General features: G+C 43.7%; 1 protein-coding gene across 5 annotated transcripts in view; it reads right to left on the reverse strand.

The window, feature by feature from the left end:
• PTPN22 (protein tyrosine phosphatase non-receptor type 22) overlaps positions 1–21,038 on the reverse strand; it is a 42,036-nt gene that overhangs the window by 8,926 nt on the left and 12,072 nt on the right. For all 5 annotated transcript variants that reach the window (XR_015951122.1, XR_015951121.1, XM_088674403.1 and 2 more), the window contains exons 3-15: positions 19,317–19,425; positions 14,920–14,996; positions 13,620–13,715; positions 11,428–11,466; positions 10,833–10,904; positions 10,257–10,319; positions 8,909–9,051; positions 8,090–8,156; positions 7,632–7,709; positions 6,921–7,013; positions 3,606–3,679; positions 1,832–2,547; positions 515–595 (exon numbers count right to left, since the gene is read on the reverse strand). Coding sequence is in view for 3 of the 5 variants with exons in the window: in XM_088674403.1 (XP_088530529.1) it covers positions 515–595; positions 1,832–2,547; positions 3,606–3,679; positions 6,921–7,013; positions 7,632–7,709; positions 8,090–8,156; positions 8,909–9,051; positions 10,257–10,319; positions 10,833–10,904; positions 11,428–11,466; positions 13,620–13,715; positions 14,920–14,996; positions 19,317–19,425 (1,708 nt within the window). In the remaining 2 variants the exon portion in view is untranslated. The remainder of the gene's footprint in view (positions 1–514; positions 596–1,831; positions 2,548–3,605; positions 3,680–6,920; positions 7,014–7,631; positions 7,710–8,089; positions 8,157–8,908; positions 9,052–10,256; positions 10,320–10,832; positions 10,905–11,427; positions 11,467–13,619; positions 13,716–14,919; positions 14,997–19,316; positions 19,426–21,038) is intronic.

The following is a 21,038-nucleotide window of genomic DNA, read 5'->3' on the forward strand; positions in this document are numbered from 1 at the left end:
TGATCATTTCTGTGCTGGAGCAAGGCATGGCAGGCAATGGGCAGCTGATGGGCAATGGGAGCAACCCTGGCTGCAATAGCACGAAGCAAGTTTGCATTGAAAGTGCTACTAAAATGGAGCTTTCCCCCACCATTTCAGCAGCAGTTTCCATGCAGACTGCTTCATGCCACTGAACCCTGCAGCTGCAGGAAGCAAGCTTGAACAACTGTGTGACTAGTTTCCCCACGGGGAACTCCATTATGCAGCCACTCCCCATTGAAAGCAAGCTTGAATTCACCATCCATCAGCTGATGGGCAGTGAGTTCAAATCTATGGAAAGGTGTTTTGCCAGCCCTATGCTCAGTGTCAATCATTGGATGGCATAGTTGGCTTGTGGGGTGAGGATGACAGAAAATTATCTGGCAAAACTGGGCCAAAATGGTTCTCCACCCTTGAAAAAGATGATGACTTCATCTTGCATATGGTGTTCTGCCATCAACACAACTGTATTCACTTAGATGCTATTTGAACTCACCGTCTTCTCCAGGTACAATAAAGGACTCAGGGGTTCTTTTAGGCAATGGGGGAGGAATGTCTTCATCCACCTGGGAAGAACCTGTTAAGCCAAAATGCTGAAGTTAGTGGGCTTGGGTTGCATACAGAAATATCTATTGCAGACATGCAAGATAATAACCAAGACCTCTCATCTATCATGGTCTTCCTTGACCTTGGTTGCATTGCATAGCTACTCATTCCGCAATGTTAGTTTTTGAAACCTAGTCATGAAATAAAGGACACAGCCTTATTCTGAGTCAGATTGTTGGTCCATTCAGACCCAAACAGTCTATTGTCACCAGCAATACCTTTCCAAGATATTAGGCAAACACTGCTAGCTGAAATCCTTTTAGCTAGAAAAAACCATGATTGGACAGGGGAACTTCTGCTTGCAACATGTGCATTACAGAACCTTCCCTGCTTCAGTTGTGCACTATCATTTCATGGACAAAAATCTTTGCCATTATGTAGGAAAACCATGCGCATCTTAAAATCCACGTCTATAGCACTATTCAGGCCATAAGTGTGGACAGAAAGTGTCCTGCAACAAGCTTCTCTGTTGATTTAAATGAAGCATATCAGGAACACTGGAAACATGAACAAACTTCTGAATGCATAATAGGGAAACACCACCTGGTTGCAATCGCTGTTGCAAAACCTTGAAGTGCAGGAGCATGAAAGCATTTACTTTTTAAAAATAAACAAAGTGACCACCAGATGGCACTGGAAGTGGTAGCTCCTGCAACTACACTTCCTTCCCCCATCAACCATAAATCCTGTGTATCCAAAGTTCACGTGGAAACCTGCTAATTTATTTTCCTCCTCATCCTCGTTTATCAGAATACAGAGTAGCACAGTACCGTTCATACTTTTTCAGATGTTTACAACTGTGGTATCCCATCAACATCGGTGTGTACTACATGCCCAAAAGTGTTGGGTTGTTGTGCAGCATTCCTCCTCCTTCCCTTGCCCACCACAGTGGGCCAAGCAAGGAGTTTGAATTCTAGATATTAAAACATTCTGATAAGCCATATACGTATCTTCTGCTAACATTTGTTAGATGTTCACATAAAGAATAAAGCATAGATGCTCAAAGGCAATTTAATCTCCATGTATGAAAAAGCTGTTAGCTTCCCATCTTGATTCCTCATCCATGCACTAGCAAAGTCCAATTCTGGCCATGTGCAAACTTAAAATGCTATCCCTACTTCATCTGCTAGGGCAACAAAACAGCCTCCTTGTACAACTTTCCTTTGTACTGTAATGAGGAGGAAACCACAACCTCTCAAGGACTTACTTTGGCAGGCAGGTTCCACTGCGCCCACTGGTTGGCTATTTTGAGCCACAGAGCCACATGGTGGATAGCCGGGCCTTGCTGGACTTTCCAAGGGCTGAGTTGCGGCGTCAGCAGGAGAAGCAAGCAGGGGAATTGTTTCAGATAGATTCACAGCAGGGTCAGGAAGCGCTGGGGAGCATGGTTCGTCCGATGACAGGGAAGAAAAGTAAGGATCTTCTGACGACCAAGTACGAGACTGATGGCGTAACTTCGTGAACAGACAATGCTTGGTGTTGCTTGATAGTTTATTTGAAAGGCTAGAGTCAGCTGTAAAGCCTCCAGACTGGAGGCCCTCACAGGAGCTAGGGTCCTTTCTTGTCAACATTTGGGACGCTCTCTGTGATGCTAACTCAAAAGGGGTAGATTTGGTCCGTGTTAGAGGCGCCTTTGTATCTAAGCTGATCCCAGCCTCACTTCCTGATTTTAAAGTGGCAGGTAGCTCTGCCCAAAAGAGATTGTTGAAGTCCAAACTGTGATGCTTATGGAGTGGCTGTCTTGGCAACCAAGAGTTAGAGCCTGCTGCGGCATCCATGTTTCTGGCGGCGCTGAAGCTCAAGGATCCAATTGAAATTGCTTGTCTGACCAGAAAAGCACCATCTCTATATCTGTCACGAGTGCCTAAGCCCCATATATCATGACCTGGGCTCTGAGATTTCTCCTGTTCCTCTTGGACTGAACTGAAACGAAGGGAACATGATTGCCAGAGGTATAACTATTCGTGAAGGCCCTTCTTCATGCAGACAAAGCTCCACTACATTGCAAAATGGCTAGGGATAAGTGAAAACTCAGAAACTTTACTTCTGCCTATGAAAAAAGCACATCAATGAAAGGAACCCAGACTAGCTTCTTAAAAATTAAGGTATACTCTTTTTGACACCCTGGGGACTGCCAAGTTTTATTTACAGTGGTACCTCGACTTACGAATGACTCGACGTACAAATGTTTTGAGTTACGAACAGAGTTCTGTCCACCATTTTGGATGCGGTTTAGATAGGATTTTTTTGACTTACGAATTTTTTTTAAAAAATTCCTCATTGGCTTCGACTTACGAATTTTTCGACTTACGAAGGTCCGTTCGGAACGGATTAAATTCGTAAGTCGAGGTACCACTGTACCTTGGTATTCAGCCAGATGCTTTTGGAAAGTCTACCAGCAGTGCATAAAGGCAATAGCCCTCCCTCACTGTTCTCACACAGCAACTGCTAGCATTCAGAGTTCCTCTGTGTTTAAACTGGTCCCAACCAGCTACCATAGACAGTAGCTGCTGAAAGACAAGATGACCTCCATGCATTTCCATGATGCAAAGTCAGTAGAGAGGAGAGGCAGGTAGGAATTGTTTTATTTTAGTAACCTTGTTTTCTTTGTAGCAAGGATGGGAAGCCTGTGGCCCTCCAGATGTTGTTGAACTACAACTCCCATCATCTCTAACCACTGGCCATGGTGGCTGGGACTTATGTGTAAAACACAGCATCCCCAGTCCTGGTCCATAGCTAGGTTGGGACTATGGGTATAAACCAACCAAAGTTGAGCTAAGGCTCATTTATTTTAGTGAAAGAGAGAATGCATATTTAATTGTCCCACGGAGATTAGTGGGCTCCACAGTGCAATCCCGGGCATGTCCTTTGAGATCGACGGGGCTTCCTGCCAGATAAGTGTGCATTGGATTACAGCCTATTTAAAGTGCTTAATCTTTCCCGAATTGTGTGCTATACTTAAGAATTATGTCTTTTCTTACCTGTTCAACTGTATCGAAGAAGTTTCCATATGTGGAGCCTGGAGTGCCATGGCTGTTGGATGGCTTGCTTCAGCCTACAAAAGTTACCAAAAAAAAGAGAGAGAAGGTTTTGTAGATTCACAGAACCAGAACATTGGTTTTCAACAGGTGGACGTAGTACTGGCTTGCAGCCCAATATAAGGTGGGTAACAACAGCAGCACTACCACCATATAAATATAGGACAAAATATTTAAGAAATTGGTTGCCAAATGCATGTTTGGGCTAAGTCAGTCTCAGGTCTGGACTAAAAGATCTGTATTCTGTGAGGTCCACACATGGGCGTAGCCAAGATTTTTGTTGGGGGGCAGGACTTTTGTTGGGGGGCTGAACCATTTTGATTGGTCAGTTAGTTAAGTATTTCTATTGTTTTACTTGATTGGTGTGGGGCAGCTGCCCCTCCCTTGGCTACGGTCATGGGTCCACACCTTTCATAGTGGAAAGAGTAGGCTACACTGTTGAATCTGGAATTGATATTTGCCATTGCAACAGATAATCACTGAACTCTCAGTTACTCCTTTATCTAGGACATCCCTGGTCTCTAAATACATTTTTGGAGTTCAATGGCTTGATAAATAATAGACTACGGAATCTGCCAAGTAGGATACCTCTCTCTAAGCTCTCCAGGAAATGTTGATTTACTTTTATTGCTTATAATTAATGTGGTATGTCCCTCTTTCATCACCCATCTTACTTCAGTGTATTTGGCTTCTGCGTAGTACTCAGCACCAAGTCTTACATTCTAGCTACCCCATGAGGTATTGGAAATGCTTCCACATCGCATACTATTGCAGTGCTCCACATGGTGAACAGCTGTTGGAGCTACTGCGAGACAGAAGCATCTCCAGCGTCTTCCATATAGAAACTGGTAACATAAAGATCAGACTTTGCCTAGGACTGGTGCAAACATAACATCCCTGGAAGCAAATTGCTTCTGTCTTCCATCTTCAAAACTCCAGTTTTGAAGGGCCCTGAAATGTTCTCTGCTGGCACTTTGATGAGAATCAGAATTGTACAGTTTCATGTTTTTTTAAGGTGCAAGTAAAATGACGTTTAAGCCTATGTACACATTGGTGGCTTAAAGTATGGGCGTGTCCCCTCTTTATGTTTGCACTTGCTGAGTAGACCAGAGAGGGGGCAGGGGTGTCTTCATTCAATGCACATTACCTGATTTATTTCTCTGTGCCTACACCACCACCCCTGAACTGAATGAAGCTGTCACCTGCACATCTGCTGTCATCTGCGCATGCACAACAACTATCTGAACTGTGCACACCTCAGCTTAACCACAGCTTGCATTTTCAAATCAGATGAAAGCTGATTTGAGGGGAAGTACATCAAACAGGAGCATTTCTCAAGAATCTACAGGATACATACGTATTGTGGCTAATGCCATGTGTACTCTGCTTCATGCATCAGCGGTGGGAGCCCACAAGAGTGGGAGGAAATGGTAATGTGTACACAGCCTAAGTGAACTGAGGGAGGGAGGAAGTGTGCTTGAGGGGAGGGATGAAAACCCACACCTGGGATATTTTCTGTCAACCTCTGCTGACTGGTGTTGATTGCAAAGAATGGAATAACAATTAATATGGAAACAAAATAAAAAAAATTCCTTCCAGCAGCACCTTAAAGACCAACTAAGTTTTTTTATTTTGGTATGAGCTTTCGTGTGCATGCATACTTCTTCAGATACCACACAAAGGAAATTTTTTATTTTGTTTTGACTACGTCAGACCAACACGGCTACCTACCTGTAACTAGAACAATTAATATGGTGACTGAAAGAAATAGGAGTGTGTGGATCCTCGTGTACCAGTTGCACACACAGAACAAGTGTGGAAGAACCTTGTCTGGACATGCCCTCCGATTCAAGCTGTTTCAAAAAAGGGTTCAACTGTATTGGGCCATAATTCTCGGCCTGCACTTGTCCCCAGCCTACCATGGGGGGGTGGGAATCACAGGGCCATATGATCCTTTTTCCTGGTGGGGCATCTTCTTGTGCACTTTCTTCTAGTACTGCAACCTAAACATGCATGCACTTAGCTTCTGTAAAGAGATATACCCCCAAATTTCTCTCAAGAAAGCTCTCTAGGCCCTCAGGTTAATCATTCAGACAGGCTCCACAGAGGTGGGTTTGCTCTTGTCTTGATATTGTAAGTCAGCCTCAGCCCCAAATCCATTTTTGGTAAACTGCTTTTTCAAAGGTCCTTTTTGAAGGTCATAAAAGCTGTGAAAAACAGCCAGTATCTATGAAACCACATCCTGGTTGAAATGCTGCCTCTGTTACGCTGGCCTTACACTTCTGCTAGACCACATAACTGCCCACAGCAGATGAGAAAGAAAATGACTCACTCAGCTTGAGTGGAAGGTCTCCACAAACTCGACAACAAGCACAAATGGGGGGTGGACTGGTGTGGCTAAGAATAAGATTCAGTTGGAACTTAAAGAATCAGAGTAATGGCATTTGAATTTATCTTAGGTTTTCCTTTACCACTGAGTAGCAAAGGTTGTGTTCACACTTCTCTTTACTGTGCACTCACTGTGTTTCTAGTGCTGCATTTTTTAATCTGTGTTCACATGAAGTTATTTAAAAAGCCTATGTATCCTGTACTTTGTTATAGAATACTGCTGCTGGATGTGCTGTTTCTCAACCAGCTTCACAAGCCACTCCTCATTCACCTCTGGCCAAGGTATGGACACCTTTGCATAGGACAAAGACTTGCCCCCCCACCCCATAAATGCTCTATGATGTGAACACAAACGAGTGTATTGAAGCCTTGCCAAAGTGAACGGCTAGGGAAGATAGAGCTGTGAAATGCACCAGGGGGAAAGCAACTTCACTGCACTCTAAGACAATGCATACATTTTGGAAATTCCATGCTGTGGAATCACAACATTGCAGAATATTGACATCATCATCAATGAACTAATCCTTAGAAGAACTGAGCACAGGGTGATTTTCTGTTTGACCCCTGCTCACTCCTTCTGACTTAGCTTTCAGAAACTTTGTGGATAGTTCCAAATAGACAGGTGGAACATTGTGTGGATAACTGGTCATGCATCACACAAAAACCAGCAACAGGGCAGAGTTCACATGCAAGAAACGAGGGTTGGGTGAATGCAATACTGTTGGCCTGAGATCTGAATTTTACGACAAAGGATAAATGTGACATTTGAAGTACTCCCTGTTCCAGTTCCTGTTTGGTGCTAGCACTGGTAGGAAAGCTGTATTTTGGGGGTAAATGCTCTGTTTTTGAAACCAGACACTGTACACTTACCTCCATAGCAGAGTTATCGGAATGATGAGCGAGTGCCTCAATTTGCCTTTTAAAGAGCTCAATCACAGCATCATAGACCAACTTATACTGCTCCTGTAAAATGATGCCAATAAATCACATGGAGATATGCTAGTTTTGTTCATTCATTTCTCTGCATCATCATAGTCCTTGGCTGTCCAACATGGTAAAGATATGCTGATATTTTCTGACATATAAGCTAAGGAGCAGTGGTTATCCCCAAAGTTGGGGAGATTCATTTAATAAGTGGGTGTGACCATGCTTCATGCCGAGCTTTGCTGACGTAGAAGAGGAAACTGAAGTTCTGGCACTTTCTGGGACAGTATCTTTTTAATGGGTTAAAGATTTCATGGAATGATTGAACATCATTTTGAGAACAGATCATTTCCTGGTGGCAATAAGCATTTGAAAGATTGTGTGTGCCCTTTTGCCAGCCAGTTTATTTGGCACATTATCCACAGAATGCATTAGCATTTTGAACTTTAATCTCCCTTCTTCTGATAATAACTGCACCTTTTACTTTTATGTCTCTGCACGAGGCTTTCATGCAAAGAGGGCTCTTGTACATTATTGCCCCCCCCAAACACACAAGGATTTCCTCGTTAGAGCACAGCAGTGTCTCTCTATAAGGCAAACATGCTTTCTACAATGTCATATACTTTACACGATAGAAAAAATATTTTTTGAACGTACCAGTGTTTGCACTAATAAAGGCCTCTGTGTTCGCATTTCCTGAATCATATTAAAAAGGCTGAAGTTCATTGGCAGAATCTTAAGATGATGAAGGGGAGAGGAAAGACAAAGAACTGTTGGTGATATGGAATGCCCAGATCCAACCATCCACTCTGTGTTGCAGCACACCTTATAACTGAATTCATATTTCAGAGTCTTACCAAAGAGTTTCAGTAATTCCTTTTGATTGATTGATGGCATGCATACATTACCCAGTCAACAATAGCCTCTGGATATTTACACTATACTTTGGGTGGTTATACACATCAGTTAGTGAAAAAGTTCCCATTTCCAGTAACAGCATAACAGCAAACTTTCCCATCTCATAACAGTTATACTACCATTGGTGGGAAGTTCCTTGTCTGACATAGAGACACATGAACAGTACAAAGATGTTTAACAGGGAAACAAAAACTCACCCCGTCTTTTAGCAAGGTCCATGTATAGTCAATGGCACAGATGACTCCTGTTCTTCCACAGCCCGCACTAAAAGAAAAAAGACACAAGGGATTGTTGGAAGAAGGGCAGGAACAGCTCTCATTTTCATCCAGCATCCAGCTCTCTTTTTTCCTCCAGTATTTTAATAAAAGAACATTCAACCTTCCCTGAAAATCTCTTAACAAAATCCACCCATTTGTTTGTCCTGTGATTACTAGTACAGTACCTTGTATAAATCTATTATCGCAGGCCTGAAAAAGTTTGGTTTTTTTTTGTCCTGCCACTTGCCCTGGGAAACCCGGCTTTTTATTGCTGAATCGGAACAAGTGTCAATCTGTGGAAAAACCTAAGAAAATTTTGTACTTCCTCTGAACTGGTCCTAAAATAGCTCCTGAATAGGTTTTTATGTGCTTTCCCGGGAGCTGTGTAGGGGGCGGATAATGTCATCCATTCAAATTGAGGTTGATATCAACCCCCAATTTTTATTTCTGCTCTATTTGCTGAACTCACTTAATTTCTTGCTCTGAACTTAGTGGTATGCATCTTTTAACCTTGCTACAGGATTATGTCTTTTTGGACAGCAAAAAAAAAAAAAAATATATTGACTTGGTAGAGAAAACATTACATGAAAATAATCAGAATATAGAATCCACAGGGAGGGGAGATAAAGGAGAAGATGCAAAACTAAAATGAATGTAAGTCTCCAAGATTATAGTCAAGTGTGTATTTCCCTTTGAGCATTAATACAGAGATCTAGCATTCTCCCTTGGCCTAAAATCTCTACTGCTAAATAGCCTCACCTGCAGTGTACACATATAGGTACATCACTGTGTGCTTGATAGCAGCGCATCTCCTCTATGAGTTGAAGAATAGGGTCGATTGAGGACGGTACATCATGGTCTGGCCAGTTTTTATAATGGAAGTGGTAGACAGTTCGGCTTTCCTGTAAAGGCACCAAAAGAGAAGAAAATATAGTTTAATTAAAGTTTACTCTGATTGATCTCATGCTCATTTGAGGGAGGTGGAAATAGTGGGTGGGCAATTGACTGTGGTGGGTACACATGCCATTGTAGCCATTTGAGGATGCAAAGTTAGGCTGAACTGAACATCCCACATAACTGCAAAGACTCAAACCTTACCTACACCTTTCCATGGAGCATATTCAGATTGTGGCAGTTCAGATTTCCATGCCAATATCCCTATTCACAGTTCTACATGCTATGAATGCATCAGTGCGACAAATGAGTCCCATTGAACTAAATGGAGCTTAAGCATTTATACCTGAGTCCCATTGAACTAAATTGAGCTTAAGCATTTATACCTGAACTAAATGGAGCTTAAGCACTTATACAGGATGTACTCAGCAGTCAGGAAATTAAAAGACGCCTGCTTCTTGGGAGAAAAGCAATGACAAACCAAGACAGCATCTTAAAAAGCAGAGACATCACCTTGCCTACAAAGGTCCGTATAGTTAAAGCTATGGTTTTCCCAGTAGTGATGTATGGAAGTGAGAGCTGGACCATAAAGAAGGCTGATCGCCGAAGAATTGATGCTTTTGAATTATGGTGCTGGAGGAGACTCTTGAGAGTCCCATGGACTGCAAGAAGATCAAACCTATCCATTCTTAAGGAAATCAGCCCTGAGTGCTCCCTGGAAGGACAGATCGTGAAGCTGAGGCTCCAATACTTTGGCCACCTCATGAGAAGAGAAGAATCCTTGGAAAAGACCCTGATGTTGGGAAAGTTTGAGGGCACTAGGAGAAGGGGACGACAGAGGACGAGATGGTTGGACAGTGTTCTCGAAGCTACGAACATGAGTTTGACCAAACTGCGGGAGGAAGTGCAAGACAGGAGTGCCTGGCGTGCTCTGGTCCATGGGGTCACGAAGAGTCGGACACGACTAAACAACAACAACAACGGGATGTAGACTCAAACACTTCTTAGGCAAAGATTGCTTCCTCAAGTTTCTGCTGGATGCAAGCTCCTGCAGTTATGAAGTATCAGACTCTATTACCACCACCATAACATAGACACACTTTTAAAGAAGTGCTGTATTGGAACCACAAAAGGATTCACATAAATGGATTGATCGGTGGCACTAGCACAAACTACTTCCCCAAGCATTCCTACCATATGTTCCCAGACTTACACTCTCATTCAGCTTCACTTTCAGAGTGCGAATCACATACTCATTTCTCCTTTCTTCGGCCTCCTATAGGAAAACAAACCAGGATGACATTTTCTGCCGGTAAACAGCAACAATTTGCATAAATCCAAATGCAGAAATAAACAGTAAATTGCAAGAACTCGGGCCAGGAGGAAGATGAATTTCAAGTAAGTCTTCAAAAGGTTTTATTTATGTAATGATGAATTCAAATAGGAATCAATTCCAGTATGATAGTGAGGCAAACATACTTGGTACACTCTGACCATTAAAACATTGCTGATGAGGAATTGTCGAAACAGGGCCTTGTCCTGGGATTTTTTTCACTGGAATTTATTTTTATTTGCCTCACTATCATACTGGAATTGATTCCTATTTGAATTCATCATTACATAAATAAAACCTTTTGAAGATATACTTGAAATTCATCTTCCTCCTGGCCCGAGTTCTTGCAATTTACTGTTTATTTCTGGACTTCACCAAGAGCTCCAATTTCTACAGTAAATCAGAATGCAGACTATGAATTAAAACAGGCCTGGGGGTAAGCATGGTTATACTCACACAGGATATGCAGAAAGGGCCCATTTTGAGTGGAGACTCATCCGCATCTACCCAATATCGCTCACATTTTTTCTGTTGGAAAAGGAGTAGAAGGAGACTGTGTTTATCTGTCTCTTGCCTTGTCAACTCTCACATCTTCCTTTCCCTGCCCCCAGCACAAAAACTGGTGTCAAGTCAGGGAAAGTTTCAGCCACACAAGTGATGTATTCAGCTGTTTGGCCAAGCTGGCATCTCTCAAACGCAACACTTCTTCAAAAAAACAACAACATTCACTATAGTAGGGTTACCAGACATCCTCGTTTCCTGGGGACAGTACCCAGATTTGTGAATAAGTCCTCGGACAAATTCCATCCCTGGAATGTCCCCAGATTTCATCTAATGTCCCCAGGAAATGCAGCAGCGGCAGTCTCTCAGCAGCCTGGAGCAATTGGCTCTGGCTGGCTTCAGGAGCTGCTTGGAAGTCCCCATATGATGGTGGTGCAGGGGCTCTAAGATGCACAGACCTCTTAGAGTTTTTTTTATTATATTAAGCTGTGGGGGGGGGTGGGGGTGTGTGCGCGCACGCACGTGCGCTATTCATTGGCACAGGGCTTACCTTCCCCATTTCAAATTCCATGCAAGCCATGACCACAACCTGGAGAGATAAAAAATATAAAGACACTTGAGCGCCATTCAGCTATACAAATGAAATAGGAAAATTTTCAATACTGGGCACTTCCACAAGGTAGACCTCTGTCAATTTCTTTTCCTTCTCATTCCATTTTTCTCATAATATGAGATAGCACGGTTTCATTCACCCCTTTGCTAATTTTATATTTTCACTATTGCTTCCCATCCAAACCAGTGGACAGTGCATGTCTGATAGTGCCTATTTTGTTCCTGCATAGACCCTTGTCTTTCTCCATACTTTCCACCTCCTACTTGCTCCACCTCACCAAGCAGCCACATCAAGAATCAAGCAGGGTGTGATTTTTGTAATTGTCCAGCAACATGCAATGTTTGGTGTACAGTTGCACCTGCATTTGTTGCACATCTACTGCACTTGCATGAGAGAAGCAAAATAAGCCAGCCTTTGATTCTGCAAGACAGAGAGAGATGAAGGAAGGAAGGAAGGAAGGAAGGAAGGAAGGAAGGAAGGAAGGAAGGAAGGAAGGAGGGGGAGTTGCCAGGACATCCCATTTCACTCCAAGGGCCTTTGATGCATCATCTGGTTGTTGTTGTTTTGCAAGCTTCTCAAATGATTGTGGTGTGTGTGAAATGGAAGGTTTTTCTCTTTTCTTTATAGCTTTGGAATTTGTTCACCAAAAAAAAAAGTCTAGAAACAAAATTCCAAACTAGGTTTTCTAAACCAGGTGTAAAGTCCCACTTTGCAACGAAGAAAAATAAAACAAATTTCCATGCCCAGCATGATTTTCATCTCCCTTCTCTTCCCACGGGGTCACTAGTTGAAGCAAAAGCACCAACATTGCAGTTCCTGGAGATAAAATGGCTCAGGTGTGCCTACAAGCACTAATAATCAAACAAGCACTAAGGAATTGTGGCAGTAGAGCAGCCCCCTCCAAAGAAATGCTATGTAGCACATGGGTGGTGGTGTGAGGAACTCTTCCAAAAATAGAACAGTTCCACCACACCCTTGGACTTCCCACAGCTATACCTCCCTTGACAGTACCAATCAGTTTTTTGTTTGTTTTTTTACAAGAAGGGAACATGTGCATTAACCAGGAGCAAAATTGGGATGTGTACAAGTGACGCATGGTGCCATATGGATGCCCCTGCCCTCCAGTGTGTGCATGGGGCATGCAAATATGCAGCAAGTGGCTGGTGATGCCTTCGAGCAGAATTGTCACTTAGAGAAAATTGCTGTGTGCAGTAGGATGGCTTAGATTTTTAAAAAAGTAAAAACTCCATCCTTTTTATATAGCCAGAAGTCTCAAATCCTGGGAACGGAATAAGCTGTACATATTTGCTTGGTTTCCCTAATTTGTTTGTGCTGCAACATTTAGTTGCTTATGTAGGATTAGTGGGTTTTGGGAAAACAAGGGATTCAATGTTTAGGCACTTTTAAACTCTACCACGTTGTCCAGAAATTATCCAGCAGTTGTTGTAGCTGTTGACTTTAGGCTCCTTCCACTGTTGCCAAGTCTCAGCACCTGCTGTTAGTGTATGGGATGAGGCTGTTGAATGTAAGCATCACCAGGGAGAGTTGTAAAAATGATCACATGAATGCAAAATGATGAGAAGAAAACCCATGATAAAGCAGGCTAAAAGCAGGTTGAAACATGGGTAGCAAAGTCTAGCAGAAAGCAATAGGTATGAATCAGAATCCATATTTGCGTATCACAATAAGTCATAAATCTCATCACTAGTGAAGGAACGAAACGAACCATGATCTCTGGCTTAGCATTATGTTTGAACCAGGAATTGTGGCTTGTTTAACTCCAAACAAACCACAATCTGGCCTGGTTTGCACACCACACTACACAAAACAATGACTTAACATGCATGCATGTGTGCCCAGACCACTTCTCCCAAGTTGATTTGCTACTGCACCACACTGAGCTAAGCCATAGTTTGGATTAGTGTGCCATCTGAACCTGGGCTTGTCATTTCGTTCTCTCCTGACTAAACACGAGCTGTAACCAAGGTCTGTAAACTCCAGACTTAGTGCAACCATCCCCTTGGCTTAATTCATTTCATGGGACCCTATCCCTCCCCTGGAAAAAGCAAGCAATGTCTGAGTGTAAAACTGTAGGAGAAACTTGTAAGTAGCACTGATCTGGAGCTTACCAGGACTTTATATTCCCAAATCATCCTCCAGAAGTCAACAACAGTTGTGGGAAGGGGGCCCTGGGTAGCTATGTAAGTCTTTGGCTCATACACACCCTAAAAAGGAAATAAATAAAGTTTTTGTTAAAAAGCATCTAGGTGCAATCCACTCTGGAGTATTTTGCATTTCCCCATTATACTGTTACACGCCACCCCAATCTCCAAACGGTGTGAGATTCCAGGGGTACCCGGCACACTGATCAGGGTCTGTGTTTCCTTTTGGAACAATGAGGCACAGCAGAGACTGTGGTGTCTTTATTATATATAATTTATTTACACATATATACAACACAAGCCTAGATGGAGAGAATGCAGAGCATTCACATCCCAAGAAGGTCCTGTCCCCTCTATTGCTGCAGCTCCAGATTCTAAGATACCCCAAACATTGTGACTGACCCTCACTGCAGCATAAAACAGGCCACCCATTTTCTGCCCCGCCCCCCTCCAGCTTGCAAAACAGACACAGAATTCTAACTTTTTTTTAGAGCCAGGAATTTAGGGGAATCTGGGCACCCAAAAACATGTAACAATATCCTGAAATTGGTTGTGTCATTAACTTCAGAAGGACTGCTAAAAAAAGGAGGTTGTGTGACTTCCTGCTGTTAAATGGGACAGAGAACTGTTGAGAGGAGACAACTTCCTTAGAGTGCTTCCTCAGTGAGAAAGGCAGTGGAAGGAACTCATTTAGCCTAGGATTAAATTAGAAGCCCAAACGTAAGATATTTCAAAGGCCCTATAACTTTTCAAATATATTTTTATTAACCCGCCACTCCTGGGATCTCTTCAATGTGAGGAGCACTTTCTCCATTAAGCCATTTGCATTCTCATATAAACCTGACTAAGGATTGTGGGTCACCAAAACAGCACTCATGAGTGCTGTTCCAGGCATCACATAGTCCTTTCCAGTTGTCCCACAGCCACCCCTTCCACTGAAATTAGGCTTGAAAAAAGCCCTCCATTGTAGCCAATAAGAGGCTTCCCCCCCAAGCCTAACTGCAGGGTGGGGGACAAATTATTGGAGGTTATATGCAGTTGTGGTCTGTCGTTCCCATTATTGACTGGTTGCATTGTGTACATGCATATAGTGTGTGTGTGTGTGTGTGTGTGTGCAGTACCCACAACAGGTTTTTTCCCCAGTTTTTAAATGTCCCCAGGGGCTCAATGACCACTGTAGATTATTAGCTTTTGCCTGTATTTTTCACTCAGCAGAGCCTACAGTCCATGAAAATCATGTGCGACAGGCCACCAAATGAGGTACTACCTTGATAAAGTTGGCATTGATGTAATGAGAGTCTTTATCAGACGTGATAAGGGAGAGCTTCACTCTGCTGTGGTCATCTATAGGGAAAACAAATGAAACAACTTTCAGCTGCATTATACAACAGATCAAGTCAAGTTTCATTGTGACAGTTGCTTTGTGAAAGGTCACCCTTAAACCCTTTTGTCACCCAACTGCACAGGCACATTCCAAGCACTTTCACAATAATGCACCTTTTTTTTTAGTGCTGCTCCCCATAATATTTCCTGGCCTGAACAGAAAGAGAGAAAGAGAGAGAGAGAGAGAGAGAGAGAGAGAGAGAGAGAGAGAGAGAGAGAGAGAGAGAGAGAGAGAAATAACTAGCAGCACAGCTCATGCTCATTTGCATCACAGAATGTTCAGGGTTTTTTTGTGCATGACCTTAGCCTCTTCTGTGCTGCACCAACAAGGATCAAAATAGCTTGTTTTGCATTGTATTGGAGCAAAAGGTTGTTCCTGCCTAAGTATATGCACCACTGGGTATATTTTCTTCTCTGTTTCCTGCTCCCAGAGTGTTTTCATCTCCTGCCACACACCAATCCATCCCCCAACCAAGTCTATTTCCGTCTCTTCCACAGAATATCTATATTTGACATTAAATTAAATGGTGTTGATATATTATATCTAATAAACTTGGGGTTGGGTTCCAAATATCTTCTCATCCAAATGAAAGGCACTTCTACTCATGAATGGGCCGAGTGGCTGATTCGAACATACACAGCTGCAACCCCATGCAACCCTCAGAAGTGGCTTTTTGAGAGGCTGCAATGGGAAGGAGGATTTTTTTTTTTATCCAAGCCTTTGAAGCCAGGTTTTGTTTAAGTGTGTGCATCCAGTGCTGCAGTTCTGTTCATACAACAGACTTCCGTGCCTACCATGGAACTTCCTCTTCTGTTCCCCTGAAGCTCTCAGAATCAACTCCAAAGTATTGGAGGACACACACACACACACACACACACACAGAGAGAGAGAGAGAGAGAGAGAGAGAGAGAGAGAGAGAAAGAAAGAAAGAAAGAAAGAAAGAAAGAAAGAAAGAAAGAAAGAAAGAAAGAAAGAAAGAAAGAAAGAAAGAGAAAGAGGGGGGAAATGAAAGTCCCATTGTGTGAGAGGAGCTCTGCTTCCACAGTACTAGATACAACTCAGTATATCCAAGAACACTTTCATCTGGCAAAATGTCACAAGCCACTCTGATCCCCATTTTGTTCCTGCACAGGAAGCATCTACTCATGTGAGCGGCTTTAATGTTCAGGAGCTCGGAGAGCTCAAGTTGCAGTTTCCAGAATGGCAAAATATAACTTACGTATCACCAAAGTTGTTACGGCTGAGACCTCAGAGAGGAGTCTATGTTGTTTAATTAAGGGAAGAATTGCAAATTATTTGCCAGCTAGTGATAATGCAAGGGTGATGAATGGACAGTGAGTGTGCTTGACCCTTCCTTGATCTGCCAGTGGCAATAGTGCCAAACAACCCCTCCCCAGCTGGTTTAGTTCCAAAGTGAGGAAGGGAAGAGAGAGGAACTACATGAAGAATTGTGGGAGGAGAAGGGTTAAGGCAGCTGACGTTCCCCTGCAAATGTTCCCTACCTCTGTAATAGCATTACAAGTAAAATATGAGGTTAGGAAACTATGTCAGCTAACTAGTGGGTAAAGGTAAAAGTAAAGGTACCCCAGACCATTAGGTCCAGTCACGGACGACTCTGGGGTTGCGTGCTCATCTGGCTCTATAGGCCAAGGGAGCCAGCGTTTGTCCACAGACAGCTTCCAGGTCATGTGGCCAGCATGACTAAGCTGCTTCTGGCAAACCAGAGCAGCGCACAGAAACACCATTTACCTTCCCGCCAGAGTGGTACCTATTTATCTACTTGCACTTCGATGTGCTTTCGAACTGCTAGATTGGCAGGAGCTGGGACCGAATAACGGGAGCTCACACCGTCGCGGGGATTTGAATCGCTGACCTTCTGATCAGCAAGTCCTAGGCTCTGTGGTTTAGACCACAGTGCCATCCGCGTCCCTGCTAACTAGTGGGTAAAGGTAAAAGTAAAGGGACCCCTGACCACTAGGTCCAGTCGCAGACGACTCTGGGGTTGCGGCGCTCATCTCGTGTTATTTGCCGAGGGAGCCGGCGTACAGCTTCCAGGTCATGTGGCCAGCATGACAAAGCCGCTTCTGCCGAACCAGAGCAGCACATGGAAACACCATTTACCTTCCCGCTGTAGCGGTACCTATTTATCTACTTGCACTTTGACGTGCTTTCGAACTGCTAGGTTGGCAGGAGCTGGGACTGAGCAACGGGAGCTCACCCTGTCGCGGGGATTCAAACTGCTGACCTTCTGATTGGCAAGCCCTAGGCTCTGTGGTTTAACCCACAAATCACAAGTGAATGAAACAGTAAAAAAAGAGAGGAATGACTGACCTAGGAAGCCTATCAGCATGCAAAGGTGAACATGAGTCATGGAACCTATACATATTAAGAAACTTTTTCAGGGAATGGGTATTGTTTTTTGTGGTCAGAATGTGTCAAGGTGACTCATTTGTTATGCTCAATATACATAACCACCACTAAGGTATTGCATCCAAACCAAGGAAATAGCATTTTCCCAGTTCTCAGAATGAAAACATTCAGTTGTTGGCGAAAAGAGATTTCAACCCAGCTAGTGGGACGACAGAGGACAAGATGGTTGGACAGTGTTCTCGAAGCTACGAACATGAGTTTGACCAAACTACGGGAGGCAGTGCAAGACAGGAGTGCCTGGCGTGCTATGGTCCATGGGGTCACGAAGAGTCGGACACGACTAAACGACTAAACAACAACAACAGTGCTTCCATAGAGGGACCCAGGTGGCGCTGTGGTTAAACCACTGAGCCTAGGGCTTGCTGATCAGAAGGTCGGCGGTTCGAATCCCTGTGACGGAGTGAGCTCCCGTTGCTTGGTCCCAGCTCCTGCCAACCTAGCAGTTCGAAAGCACATTAAAATGCAAGTAGATAAATAGGGACCGCTACAGCGGGAAGGTAAACGGCGTTTCCGTGTGCTGCTCTGGTTTGCCAGAAGCGGCTTTGTCATGCTGGCCACATGACCTGGAAGCTATACGCCGGCTCCCTCGGCCAATAATGCGAGATGAGCGCGCAACCCCAGAGTCGGTCACGACTGGACCTAATGGTCAGGGGTCCCTTTACCTTTACCTAGTGCTTCCATAATTGCCGCTTTGACTAATGTCTCACAGGTACCCACTGATTAATCCCTCTGATATCTCCCCTCCTCTAGCTATTGCTATTGATAGGAAGGTAAACAAGCATTTTAAAAGCCCTTCTAAACTTGTCTGATCATTTTTCTAAGATGTATCAGAAAACATGTATCTTTGTACCAATCTATTGATGTGTATTGAGTGTGAACCACATACAGTACTCATTCTTATTTGCACCCCACTCTGCATTTGTGTGGTGTGTGTGTGTGAATACCATGTTTGTGTACATCTCACCTTGGGTCCAAAAGCAAATTAATGAAAGGAAAGTTCATGAAAGGAAATATTCCTCTCCCTATACACACCCCCAAAAGTCTCCCTGGAGTTTATCTCCTGAACAATGTAGGAAAAGACATAATGGGCTGCTGAGAAGGGGGAAATTGCCCTCAACAGGATAGAACCTGTTATTCTTCTCCGCCTCCCAGCCCCGGAGGCTTCACTAGAACTTTACCTGAGATGCAGACGGGCAATAATGTCCTTAGGTTAATTTAGGATCCAAGTTGTATACATGATATTAATTATAACAAGCACAGGTGCCATTCACACTCCGTGGCTGTGTCCACACTCTACATTTAAAGCACATTCTTTCCCTCAAAGAATTCTGAGCACTGACGTTTGCTAAGTTGTTGTTGTTTAGTCGTTTAGTCGTGTCCGACTCTTCGTGACCCCATGGACCATAGCACGCCAGGCACTCCTGTCTTGCACTGCCTCCCGCAGTTTGGTCAAACTCATGTTCGTAGCTTCGAGAACACTGTCCAACCATCTTGTCCTCTGACGTCCCCTTCTCCTAGTGCCCTCAATCTTTCCCAACATCAGGGTCTTTTCCAAGGATTCTTCTCTTCTCATGAGGTGGCCAAAGTATTGGAGCCTCAGCTTCACGATCTGTCCTTCCAGGGAGCACTCAGGGCTGATTTCCTTAAGAATGGATAGGTTTGAACGTTTGCTAAGAGTTGCTGGGAACTGGAACTTTGTGAGGGGTAAACTACAGAGCCCATGATGCTTTGAGGGAAATAATGTGCTTTAAAAGTAGAGGGTGTACACCTCCCAAATACACGTCACCTCATTCATACAGTGGCTGGAAAGATGAAAAACTACAGTGATAACTATTTAATTCCTAGCTTACATGGCAAGATGTCCTTATACCGGTTCTTGCTGATATTTTCCGGCTGCTCAGATGTAGCTGTTGGGTAGATTTTGTCAGCTCTGTAGGTTGCCGATTGCCTTTTCAGTTTCTGTTGTTAAATCATAAAGAGAGATTACAAAGAACGTATAAACAGTGTCACAGGCCTGTATCTCCCATTATTTCCTGACTAGCCTCTCTTGAGACAACCACACAGAGAACCAAACAGTCGTCATTACTTTGCGATGTGAGGCTTCTGAGAAGTGGAAAGTTTGTGTACCAAGCAGGAACCATGCACAGCTCAGGCACATATGTTTCTGGTGTGGCTTCATAGAAAAATACTCGTTCCGCAGGCGTCACACAGGTATAATGTGGTGGAATAATACACTCTTCAGACACATGTGGAAAATATGAGAATTTGTCTATTGACAAAAGAGAAGAAGCTCAACTATAGCTCAGTTGCTATACTTTTCCCCACACAAATACTGGTCCATTCTTCCTGCTTCTGAATTGTCTGGAAACCCAATTCCCATGGCACAATAAAATAATCTTTTGTCATGGTTGTTATTGTCATATACCACCCTGGGATCCTCTTGCATGAAGAGCAGCTTAGGAGTTCTTTAAACAAAACAAACACATACATACATACATAAAATAGAGTTCTGAGGATTTAAAAAATCTGAGATGCCAGAAATATTAGTAGAATTGGAGTACAGGAAACTGCCTTATACTCAGTCAGACCATTGGTTCATCCTGCTCAGTATTGTCTAGGCTGACAGGCAATGTTCTCCCGATTTTAGACTAGCTTCTCTCCCAGCCATACCTGGAGTTGCCAAGGACTGAATCTGAGATCTTCAGCATGCAAATCAGATGCTCTACCCAGCGGCAGAGCTTCACGCTCTGCCAACGGGGGCGGAGAGCAGGTGCGCTGCCCCCAGTGACGTGGCACGTGTTTTGGGGGCGGGGCGCGTCGTGCGCAGTGAGATGGAGCATGTTTTGGGGCGGGGTGCGCCACATGCAGGGGCAGGGCGTACTTTTGGGGGTGGGGCAGGCAGTGGCGATGGTGCCCCTGGGATCGCGTTACTCGGGGCGCACCGCCCCCACCTTCTTCCTATGCCCCTGGCTCTACCACTGAGCTAAATTTAGCCAATTTTGGCACAATTTGGCAATCCTCAAAGCGTTTTATAATTGCCACTGGTTTCCCGTCTCATCCTGACCACTGTTACAGAGAGTGAGGAACTACGGTGTGTGATAGTAACTGGCATAGTGTCTATTTACATACATTTTATTTAGGGTTTACAGTTACCATACCTCGTCCTGCTCTCTACCACTTTCCATAATATTGGCCAGCACAACAACCAAAACAGGTCAACATTTCATAACAAATCATGACACAAAACATCTGTTTGGTGCAAAACTCAGGGCTGGAAACCAAGCCTTATGAGGAACGGTTGAGGGAGTTGGGTATGTTTAGCATGGAGAAGAGGAGACTGAGAGGAGATATGAAAGCCATATTCAAATATTTAAAGGGCTGTCACATGGAAGATGGAGCAAGCTTGTTTTCTCTTGCTCCAAAAGGTAGAACTCAATCCAATGGCTTCAAGTTACAAGAAAGGAGATTCCGACTAAACATCAGGAATAACTTTCTGATGGTAAGAGCTGTTCAGCAGTGGAATGGACTGCCTTGGGAGGTTGTGGACTCTCCTTCTGGCTAGCACTATTAGA

This window comes from Zootoca vivipara, chromosome 7, assembly GCF_965207765.1.
Source record: "Zootoca vivipara chromosome 7, rZooViv2.hap1.1, whole genome shotgun sequence".
Taxonomy (NCBI): Eukaryota; Metazoa; Chordata; class Lepidosauria; order Squamata; family Lacertidae; genus Zootoca; species Zootoca vivipara.